Source organism: Nicotiana attenuata, unplaced genomic scaffold (assembly GCF_001879085.1).
Source record: "Nicotiana attenuata strain UT unplaced genomic scaffold, NIATTr2, whole genome shotgun sequence".
NCBI lineage: Eukaryota > Viridiplantae > Streptophyta > Magnoliopsida > Solanales > Solanaceae > Nicotiana > Nicotiana attenuata.
Window position 1 is genome coordinate 87,291 of NW_017672125.1, and position 12,528 is coordinate 99,818.

At 37.3% G+C, this 12,528-nt stretch overlaps 1 protein-coding gene across 1 annotated transcript; it reads right to left on the reverse strand.

Annotated features, from left to right (window-relative positions):
• Positions 1–8,593: 8,593 nt before the first annotated feature.
• LOC109211954 lies at positions 8,594–9,592 on the reverse strand. The gene is made up of 2 exons (XM_019375556.1): positions 9,350–9,592; positions 8,594–9,097 (listed from the first exon to the last, which is right to left on the reverse strand). Exons 1-2 carry the CDS (start codon positions 9,590–9,592, stop codon positions 8,594–8,596), a joined length of 747 nt encoding a protein of 248 aa, XP_019231101.1.
• Positions 9,593–12,528: the final 2,936 nt, after the last annotated feature.

The window sequence follows — 12,528 nt, forward strand, 5'->3', positions numbered from 1 at the left end:
AATACTGATTTTAAAGACTTGCAGGCATGATGACACATGGAAACATACATAAACACTTGTTATAGCAGAAGTCGGATTTGGATTATATCCTATAGGCATGGCATCTACTTGTGAAACTGATTTAAGACCCATTAAACATGATTTCTATTATGGAATCAATTGAGACCTATAGGTATGATTTCTAACATAACAAGATACAAAAGTCCTATAGGCATGGTTTCTACCTATAAAGACAAACACAACAAATTGTAAAGTCCTATAGGCATGGTTCCTACCCGTATTACCCACAAACATGTAGCTACCCACCCTTTTTAATAATTACCCCAATATTCGTTTACAAGTTATTACAGACCATATGAATGAATTACATAAGTAAATAAGAAAATAAGAAGTTATTCTATAGGGAGCCTACAAATAGGCCGAAGTTTCCAAAGCCTCCAATAGCCTCAAATGCCTCAATTCTATAGAAAATGTCATAGTCTAGGTGCATCAAGCTTCCCTAAGGATCTCAAGGATCCCGGGCAGTGCTTACACCTAGACTTAGTAACCAAAGTTGAATAAGTGCAGTGTGGAAGGGCCAACCTCAGTATGCCAGAGTTCAGAGGATTCTCAAGAGGATCCCAAGGCAGTACACATACTGGATGGGGCAGAACTTATTGACTTAGGAGTATAGTGAAAGTGCTTGACACAAGTTGAAAGGTTTTAATGGAAAAACTGTATTAAAAGGAAGTTTGTTTGAAAATAATTTGGTAAAACAACAGAGACAATTTGAAAAGAGAGTGGAGCAGTAAACAATAGCCCAAACACAACACCCTTAAGACAGGCTCATACACAACCAGAAGTCACAGAACCAAAGCAAGTTCAGTAGTCACAAACAGGGGTCAAAGGATTTCTGGATACATAGAACACATGATTGTGAATACATAACAAGCAAAGATCTTAGGAATTGGTACAGACATGCTCAGATACAACTGATCAGACATAGTCACATAACCAGCAATTCTTATGGGGTTCAGTATAGGATCAACATGATTTAAGAATCAATCCTAGGATCATACAAGTTAGGAGTGCAGACTACTTAGAAGGGGGGTAACATGCTCATACTGATTCTAAGGAAGGGGAGTTCATAACATGTTAATCATGCAAGCATATTAACTACAGGTTTCACAGCAAAACCATAAATAAAAGCAAACTAGAAACAGAATGATCTGAAGCAATAAAAGAACCATATTGTTTTTGGAATTTGAACTGAAATAAGAACATACCAGTAAAGAAGACAGTAAGCAAGAGTGAAAGAGTAGGAGAGCACAATAGTTAGCCTTGGCTTGCAGCCGGCTAACTCAGAACAGTAGCAAGAAGCACAACAGAGAGAGAGCAGAATGTTTAAGTGTGAGAGAGAGAGATTTTTAACCAAGAGTGTTCGTGTGTTGTGTTAATGAAAGAGTGTCTATATATTGTTTGAAAGCAGGTAGCAAATAAGGTAAAAAATCAAAGTTCATCAGTAATTTTGGGGACTCAGAATCAATCAGTCACGAAATCAAGGTAATTCTCCCTTTAATTGAGGAGTCAACTTCAAACGGTAATAAACATGTGATAAATAAGGAAGGAAATTGTATAAGGCTGAGCATAACAAATAAGGAAATATTTTGTGCATAGTACAAGTACAATACATGTAATAGAGGCTAGGTTTAGCATATTTCAATCAAGGAAAAGACTTAAGAAATCAATTAATAGCATAATTGACCGTAGAATAAGGTCAGAAAATATTTTACAAGGTTAAAAATTAGTAGAGATAACATGCAAAATCAGTGAAAGATCAATCACAAAGACACAAGGATTCAAAAGTAGAAAATAGCACTGATTTAGCACAACTTTATAAGAACAAGCGCATAGTAAGCAAAAACAAGAACTCTAAGAGGTTGAGTAGGAAAAAAATCATATATAAATTAGGGATTCATGTAGAGCATAGTCTGCATTAGTAGAATAAGCATGATACAGGTAGGCGAAGTGAAGAATCAGAAACATTAGTGAACACACAATAGGGTAAAATTACACAATAGGCAGGGATAACCGTAATTAGGAACCTTAACAAGCAATCATAGGGTAAAATCACATAATGACAGAAACCTATAGATTAACTGAGCACGTTATCAAAACAAAACTAAGAAACCCAAGATTAGAACTAATAAATTAGGGTTTTCAACATAGGCAAGTTGAAGAGGTAGTAAAATCATAGAATCAGTCAAAATATGCAAGAGATAGAAGTTTAAACATAAAGAATCGGTTTAAACAAAGTTTTAGAAGAAGTTCCGAAAACCCTAATTTGAGAAGAAGCTGAAAACACTTTGAAATCGATGATTCTTGTAAAGAGTTACAAGGAGAGTGTAAAACATCAAAGAAATAGACTCAAATCATTTAAAAGTCGTACAGATCTAGGAGATGTAAGCAAAAACTAGGGTTTCAGGAGAAACCCAAGTAAAGATGAAAGAAACTGTCTAAAATCTCAAGGATCGTAATAAGTACAGCATGACTTTGCTTGAAATCATACTGAAGTAGCCAAGAACTGACCAGATGGCAAACCCTAGATGCAAGTCAGCGTGGCCCAGGGCCCTTGGAGGCCTCAGAGAAGGCGAGCATGGCAATAGAGGAGCCATTGGAGGCTTAGGAGTTGAAGGGAGATCACCGGAGAAGACCAGAGAAGGAAGTCGGCGGTTGAAGGATCTAGGGTTAGGTTGAGGGGTTGAGAGAGGAGAAGAGATGAGAGAATATAGAGGCGGCGGATTTGGGAAATGAGATAGGGTTAGGGGGTCGTTTGGGATAAAAAAGGAATGAACGGACGAGGGCCGTTGATCTAAAAGATCAACGGCAGGATTTGACGGGTCTTGGGTCGGGTAGGCGGGTTTAGGGTTTGGGTCGGGTAATTTGGTTAGAAATTGCACTGAAGTTGGGTTTAAATTGTGCTTAAATTGAAAGGCAAATCTGGCTGTAATTTAAATAGCCAATTTTCCCTATATAATTTATAATAAATAATAAATAATTTCTGGAAAATATTTTTGTATAATAAAATGATTTAAAAAGAGATATTTATCATTTTAAAATTATGGGAGATCAACTTTACGTATATAAATGTAATTATAAATTAATGGGGCTAAAATTTAGCTTTAAAAATACAAAATGCAATTATAAAAAATGCATAAAAATATTTTAACCATATTTTGGCATAAATCTAGAAATTAAATGACTAAATTACCACAACAATAATTTGGGGGATAATTATTGGGAATTTTATGAATAAAAGGGAAGGAAATAAATCAGTTTAAATCCTTAAAGTTATGGGAAAAATTATAAAAACCTTTTGCATGCTTATATATGCATATTTATGCTATTTTGAAGGTACTTATGCATATATAAAAAATATAGGGAAAAATTGGGTATCAACAGCACCCGGTACCTTACTCGACCGAGTACCAACGTAACGTATCTTTCATATCATTCTATAATAGGTAAATGAACCGCAGTAGAGCATGAGGGAATACAAACTTATACATATGAAGTACGGGCCTATAAGACCAAAATAACCACTCATGTACTGAACATGGGCCGATAAGGCCATACAATCTTTTACGTACATGACATCTGTCTACAAGCCTTTAAGAATACATAATTTTCATAAAGGTCGGGACAGAGTCCCGCCATACCAAACAATACACGTCCAAATCCTACTAACCAAACAAGCAACTTCGAAGAAAATGGAGCGCACCAACATCTTTCGCTGAGCTGATAGCCTACTTGGAGGGCTCTCGACCTGTCTATCGGGACCTGCGGGCATGAAACGCAGCATCCCCTGGCAAAAGGGACGTCAGTACGAAAAATGTACCGAGTATGTAAGGCACATAAATAAGTACATAACAGACATGGAAGAAATATAGAATAAATAACTCAACCAGTAAGTCTGGAAAACTTTGTAATTCATGAAATACTTATAGTGTCAAGCATATACATATGAATGTCATGTCTTGCATAGGTAAATGTTTCATAACATCATCAGCCTCTGAGGGCATCCCATCATATCATCTCGGCCACTATGGAAAAAATCACCAACGTATACCAGCTGATCAGGTGGTGGTACGTATATAACGCCGTAAACTTTTTCCATATCCCATATATATATATATATATATATATTGAGAGGGTGTTTCTAGGGTTATAAGGTCTGAATATACTGAAAAAAATGACTTAAAACGGGTTGGAGGCTATATATATATAAGCATATATAACGCCGTCTGAGTTATAGGTCAATGTACATGTATAAATGCATGAAATGCATAAGAAATACGTTAATAAGATTTTATCGGAATGCCATAAACCTCAATATGCCTTTCAGATAAACTTTATCAAATACGTATTTTTTAAGACTCATGAAGAGATGATAGAGTAATATGACACATGGGGAATCAAGAACATAAGCACTTCTAGTACTTCTATGAATAGAATCATTTATGAAAGCTGTGCATTTGCTCGTTTCGTTTGTATCGTATGGATCATGCCAAAAGAAAGAAGGGATAGCCTTAACATAACTGAACCGATTTTCTTGATAAAGATTGCATTGTACTTTCTTAAAATTGGAAAATCTCATGTTGCTAAGGTGCTAAGAAATTTTGTTGGAATCTCGTTGGATTCACGTTGCTAACGTTGGATCATTGTATGAATTGGAGAAGTCTTATGAAATCCCTTACGTTACTTTGAGTTGGAGAAGTCTTGTGAAATTTCTCAAAGTTGTGAGCTTCACCAGCAGTAACCTTGAGTTCTTGATTCAAACATCCCTTTCTTAATTCTTTGAAATGTCTTTACTAAGTGGGTGTGGTCCCTACATCTTTGATGATTAACACTCTGTTTGAATCATTGTTCTCCATCGTTTTATAATGTATTGTTTTGTATTGTATCGTATTGTATCGTATCGTTTTATGAATACAATGTTCGGATACAATGTATTGTTTGTTATTGTTAAATAATATTTTGCTATTTGGTTTGACTGTATCATACTGTACTATAACTGATAAGTTTACTAAAATACCCTCAATTATTTAAATATTAAATTTATCAAAAAGTATGCATAAAATAATTTTAAAAAATATAACAGAAGAAGACAAAACACCTTAAGAAAGCAGAACAAAGGAGTGAGACAGAAGAAGGAAAAACAAAGGAGCACAACTAAGTAAAATTGAGTTAAAAGAAAATTAGGAAAACAAAATAAAACAGTAGGCAACAAAACACCTTTAACGTTGGCCGCAGAAGTTTTGGAAAAAAACAAAATAGGTCATAGGTTGGAGATTTGGAGTTAAAATAGAAAAAAAAATTAAAGGGTAAAATAGAATTGTGGGTAATAAGTTAGGGCATAATTGGAAAAAAAAATAGGAAACAATCCCACCACACCATATCGATTGTTTCAAAAAAGGGGACTTTATATTGTTCCGGAACAATGGGTTTAATAATACAATACAATCAATTTTAATGAAACAATCAAAACAAATATTATTTTGGGATAACAATACAATACAATACAATGTGGAACAACCATCCAAACAACCTGTAAGTCCCATGATTTACCTAAATAAGCCACCTTGGCATGTGACTAATAAGTCATTTATTCAAGACCTCTATGGCTGCCACCTTTTAGCTTATCCATCCTCAACCAATCAACCACCAACATCTTAGTTAATTATTAATCCTCCATTAACCAATAATTACCCAATTATCCATATAATTAAGAATTATCTCAAATTACTTAAAATACTATTCACTTTTAACACACCTTATATATCTTACTATTATGATCATGTAGTACCTTGTATGGCACTAGTCCATAAATACCGGGTATTAACGATCGGCCCGTATGTTATCCCAACATGCCAAACTTGGACAAAAATTTATTTTCTTTGACTTGCTTCCCCTCTCATCTTTACGAATTTACTCATCACTTGTGAAATAGCATAATCCTTATAAACTCCAAATAATCTTTTCCTTGGACTGATGTCAATTACCAAACGACAAATTCAACTTACAATACAACAGGGTGCAACATCGTCGTAATTTAATACTGCGAAGCGTAACATCATCGTGATGTAATACTGCAAGGCGTAACATCATCGTAATATAATACTGCAGGATGTAACATCATCGTAATATAATACTGGAAGATGTAATATTATCGTAATATAATACTGCGAGACGTAATATCGGTGTAATTTTGCGGGGCGTACCAGTATCCCCAAAGTCTTTAAGCACAATCATGAATGTTGCAGAAAATAATTTTAGGTAAACGGGTGCATCCGTGCATGAACAAACACTCCAACAAAGCCACAACAGTTCATTTGAATAAAAGAATTCTATTTTCATATAAAAGATCACACTTTCATTTGAGACTAAGTTGTGTGTGAAACATCTTTCGAACGTTGTAGAATGCTTTAGGCGCGGTTTAAAATCTATTATCGTGATTGTGTACATGTTCGCGTGACGTAATTATTATTCTCAAAATAAATCAAAGTATGTGTTTGCGCGACTTCGGCCAATTAATCTTAATAATAATAAAATATTATTAATCGTGTGCACGTTCGCGTGATATAATTACGATTTTCAAAATTAAACCGAGGTATGGGTTCGTGAATTCATCCAAACAATCTTAAATTAATAAAGCATGACTAATTGTGTACACATTCGCGTGACATGATTTTAGCGCCCCAAATAAAGCGGATTTACCCACATGTGATCCGTTTTAAAAATAAATCGAGGTATGCGTTCGCGCGGCTTTGGCAAAGCTTTCTTAAATAACAATAAAGTGTCATTAGTTGTGTACACCTACATGTGACATGACTTTGACATACCAAATAAGACGAATACACGTACGCGTGACTCGTTTCAAGATAATTCAGTAATCATGAATAATCGAGTAATTAAAAGCGGTAAAAGGTAAAATGTACATAGATTTTTAAAATACATAATTAAAACAATTAATAAGCCAAGTGTGGATTTTAAAGCAACTGTGCTAAACTACGGAACTCGGGAATGCCTAACACCTTCTCCCGGGTTAACAGAATTCCTTACCCGATCTTCTGTGTTCGCGGACCATAAATAGAGTCAATTTCTTCGATTTGGATTTAAAATAAATCGGTGACTTGGGACACCATGAAATTATCTCAAGTGGCGACTTTGAAATAAATAATAATCTCATTTCGATTAATGTCACATCAATTGTAAAAACTCCCTATCCCCCTGCGGAAAAAAAAGGAGGTGTGACAGCTCTGGCGACTCTGTTGGGGATAAGAACCCAGAATCTCTGGTTCAGGTTTTAAGAATTTGAGCTTGTTAATGTGACAGCTCTGGTGACACTGCAAACATCTCCTTAGTTGCATGCTGCTCTCCATATACTATTTTCATGCCATCCTTCGTTGGGAACTTCATCATCTGATGAAGGGTCGATGGCACCGCTCTCATGCTATAGATCCACGGCCTTCCAAGCAAAGCATTATACCTCACGTCACCTTCAATGACATGAAATTTGGTGTTTTGTATGGTTCCGTCCACGTTGACTGGGAGGATGATTTCTCCCTTCATTGTTTTTCTTGCCATGTTAAAGCCATTCAAGACCCGAGATGCCGGTATGATTTTGTCGAGCATCCCGAGCTGCTCCACGACCCTTGACCTGATTATATTTTCCAAACTACCTGGATCCACGAGGACACGTTTAACTTGAACTTTATTTAAAAGGATAGAAATTACTAGTGCATCGTTCTAAGGTTGAGATAAAGCCTCAATGTCTTCCTCGCTGAATGTGAGGGTGCCTCGAGCATGTAATCCCGGGTATGTTTCTCCCTTGTGATGGATACCTTGGTACGTCTGAATACAGGTCCCTGTGGGTCGTCGACTCCATCGATGATCATGTGAATGACATGTTGAGGTTCTTCAGGTTCATTCTTTATGCTTCCATCCCTCTCCCTGAAGTGATTCTTAGCCCGATCACTTAGGAATTCTTGAATGTGGCCCTCACTGAATAACCTAGGCACTTCTTCCCTTAATTGCCTACAATCTTTGGTCATGTGCCCATGCGTGCCATGATACTTGCACATCAAGTTCGGGTTCCTTTGGGAGGAATTGGTCTATATTGTCCCGAGCCACTTAGCATCTTTGATTCTCCCAATATCTGAGACGTTCCCTGATGCATCTATGTTGAAGTTATATTCTGTTAATCGGGGGACATCGGCGGGGTTGACGTGCTTATCGAACCCGCTCTTGCTCATGAGCCCTCGTGAACCTTGCCTCGGTCACTTCTTCGATCACTCCGAGAGGTGTTGTGACTCGGACCGTTGTTCTTTCAATCGGCATATGGTTGATACCGTTCTTTGTGGAATCTTGATCCCCTATCTGCATTTCTTGACTCCCTTGCTAGTAACCTGCTTGGATAAACTGAGCCCGAGGGGTCTCCCAATTGGTCATCCTCGATCCTATTTTTTGATTGGTACCTGTTATGCACATCCGCCCAAGTCACAGCGGGATACTCGACCAAGTTCTGCTTTAACTGCTTCGAAGCTATCGAACTTCATTCATTTATCCCCTGAGTGAAGGCTTGTATGACCCAGTCATCGGAGACTGGTGGTAACTTCATTCGTTCTGATTGAAAATGGGATAAAAATTCCCTCAACATCTCGTTATCCTTTTGCTTTATTTTGAATACATCGTACTTCCTCGTTGCAACTTTTATGGCACCGCCATGTGCCTTCATAAATGAGTCTGCCAACATGGCAAACGAATCGATAGAATTCGGGGGTAGGTTATGGTACCAAATCATGGAACCTTTAGACAGAGTTTCCCCAAACGTTTTTAGCAAAACTGACTCTATCTCATCATCTTCCAAATCATTCCTTTTTATCCCACAAGTGTATGTGGTAATGTGCTCATTGGGATTAGTGGTTCCGTTGTATTTCGGGATATCTGGCATCCGAAACTTCTTCGGGACGGGCTTTTGAGACGCACTCTGGAGGAATGGTTTTTGCCCGAACTTCTTCGAATCCAGTCCTTTTAAAATTGGAGGTGCTCCCGGTATCTGGTCGACCCTCGAGTTGTATGTTTCGACCTTTTTGTCATTTTCTTCAATTTTCTTTTCTCCAGTCTCTATCATTTTGGCGAGATCCTCGAGCATTTTCATAATAGCGGGGTTAGTCCCTGAGCCATTTTCGTCGGGTCTCATTGGTTCTGGACGCCGAGTGTGCACTGGTTCGGCTGTGTTGGGGGTTTTATTCTGACTCTAAAGTTGAGCAATGACGACTTGCTGGGCTTGCAACATTTCAAATATCACCAGGAGGCTGACTCCTCCTTCATCCATTCCTCGTGTTTCCTGGCCTCCGACCTGGGCTTCCCTGTGTGCATTCCTTACGGGGTCTGTGCCTGCGTCCGTGTTTAGAGTGTTGTGCGAACTGATATCAACTGGCTCCACGTTAGGCACTCCCCCAGGGTTTATGGGCGAAACACTGACCCCTATACCGCTGTTTTCTCTGAGTTCCTCACTGTCACGAGCAGGTGCGTTTTGCGTGCTAGACATAGCTTAACCTGAAATCAAAGACTCTTTGACAAGAAAAAGTGTGAAGAATAACGTGTGTTATCAGAAAACTAGCACTAAAATAATCATTATTATCTTTGGCCCCACGGTGGGCGCCAAACTGTTTACCTCAAAAAATGGGGGTAACAATTAAATGTAATTTGTGGTTTTACAGATATGTGATTTATTCTAATACTAGTGAATATACAAGTAATATCAAGTTTAAATAAGAAGAATTGATGAACCAAACAAGAGTTACTATAACAACGAGGACCTCAAGCTCGGGTTTCTTGGTAGCCTCGAGGTCAGCTAAGAGCAATGGCGTATGAAAAATAAAGTAAAAGCAATAAAGCTGAAGAACACTTGGTGAGCACGGTAAATAAGAAAAGCAGAGTAGAATATTCTATTTCAGTGAATAATGTGAGATGATCCTAACAAAATGATTGGGTCCCCTTTATATAGGAGGAGAAAACGCCAATATAGTACATTCCGAATTGCAGTAAAGAATTCTATTGGTACAGGTGTACAATAACCTAGTACGGACCTGTACCATTTCGTACAAATCTTATCCTTTAATTTATGTCCTGACCCACGTGTCCTTGAGAAATTCCCGATCTTTTATTAATGTCTTCGAGATTATACTACCCTCGATGTGGGTCATGCCCGACCTTTGATCTGCTTCCTCGAGGTGCATAGCCTTCAGTCGGGTCCGACCCCTACCTCGAGTCGCCCAGACTCGAACTCGTAACCCAATTTAAGACTTCGAAATCGGGCTTCTTGATTTTGACCCTATACAATTAAAATAGATGGATATGTGTCATTTGATGAGTATTAGGAATTTAAAATCACTCTCCCTAATACGGTTGCCGACTAGCTGGATTAGCTTCCAAATAGAAGACAATTGTTGGATGTTTTTAGTTTGGATGGTTTAACGTTGAGAGCATACAGAAATAGTATGCTCTGTCTATGTGTCATTCATGTTAACTATGGAAGACCATCATCGTCCTCTTTTTTAGGTTGCTGTATTGGCTGTAAATTGATATTCTCTATATAGATTAGGACTTCAGCCCAATTGACATGTCATTTAGTTCATCTCAAGAGTAAAAGCTCCCTATTCTGTCCATTTGCAAATTAAGTTTCACTTTCAACTTTGACGACGTACATGAATGCAGATATAGACCAGTAGCGCAAATGAACTTTTGTTTTCATCCTTAGTTTGGTCAATGTTTTGTTAATCTTGATCTACAACCCTTGATTAAAATGGTTTAAGTTAATTAAATATTAGGCATCTTGAGATATATGTATCCCTAAAGTCTTTAAGCACAATCATGAATGTTGCAGAAAATAAGTTTAAGTAAATGGGTGCATCCGTGCATGAACAAACACTTCAACAAAGTCACAACAGTTCATTTGAATAAAAGAAATTTATTTTTATATACAAGATCACACTTTCATTTGAGAGTTAGCTGTGCGTGAAACATCTTTCGAACATCGTAGTTTGCTTTAGGTACGTAATTAAATCATCACGGTTATGGGTACGGTTCTCGTGGCATAGTCGTGATACATAATCTCTAATTCGGGTGTGCATTTCATGTGACTCGATCATAACTTCAAACAATAATAAAACACACATGTTGTAGATCGTGGTACGGTTCCCGTGACGCGATTCACAATGTGTACAAAAACAAACAAGTGCGCGACATCGGAACTTGTTCAAACAAATTCCATAAACAACTAAAAGCGTTTAAATAAATAATTAAAAGCGGTTGAAAGTTAAAAATGCACAATAGGTTTAAAACATGTAATTAATCAGGTAATTAGGCCAATTATTAATAGTTGAGCAACCGTGCTAAAATCACGGAACTCGGGAGTGCCTCATACCTTCTCCCGGGTTAGCAGAATTCCTTACCCGGTCTTCTGTGTTCGCAAACCATAAATAAGAGTCAATTTCCTCGATTTGGGATTTAAAATGAACCGATGACCTGGGACACCATAAATTATCCTAAGTGGCAACTCTGAAATAAATAAAATAATCCTATTTCGATTAATGTCGCTTAAATTGGAAAAACTCCCTATCCTCCTTGGGAAAAAGGAGGTGTGACATCTGTAAGGTCCTCAGTTGATTCCGGTAACACTTCTTCAACATCGACATTATAAAATTCTAGTTGGTTGGTTTGGTCATATTCTACTCTCAACTCCTCCATTATAATGACAATTTCTGCAGTCAATTCATGCTCTTCTTGGCTATTATCCACATTGTAAGCTTATTGCACTTTACCAGGTTCAATTAGTTTATTAGCTTGAGCCTCCAAGTTGTAAATAGTTGCCTCTTGCCTTTGTATCTGTATTGGTTTCTCAACATATTGTTCCACAAGACACTTCAGCTTATCTTTGATCTCCTTCAGGTCAGCTTCCCCAAGTTCTTTGTTCCTATTAACTTCACATGAAAATGTAGAACCATCATCATAAGTGGTTGGGGGAGGATAAGAAATACAAGCACAATCATAAAAGTGACCTTCCTTCACTTGTGTGGAAGCTTAGCTAGTTCTCCTTCCTCGGACATTCTGTTCGCCTTCCCATGCTACAAGATTGAAGTTTTCACCAGAAATCTCTGTAAAAAAAAAAGAACATTGTAACAAGATCGCATAGGTAAAACATAATATCTTGACCACTACAAACATCACATATATACACATAAGATTGAGTTGGTGCACATAACTCGCTCTCGCAAATATTTTAATAATTTTGCCACCGGTGATTTCCTTCACAATATATATGTGGATCAATAATAGAATTACCAACACCTAAACTCCCATAATTCCAAGATGTCATATTTCTCAAACCAACAAGTAGAATAAAATAAAAACAAAACAAAAAAGTTCAAACTTGAAATGTAGCAATATGTACAGCTACAGCTAAACCTTTAGCTCCCCAACAAT

Bases quoted from the DNA above. Each gene is read 5' to 3' on its own strand.
- LOC109211954 (XM_019375556.1), bottom strand. From the start codon at position 9,592: ATGTCTAGCACGCAAAACGCACCTGCTCGTGACAGTGAGGAACTCAGA. The intron at 9,098-9,349 runs GTGATATTTGAA...AGGGTCGACCAG, and splicing joins AAGGAGGAGTCAGCCTCCTG to ATACCGGGAGCACCTCCAAT.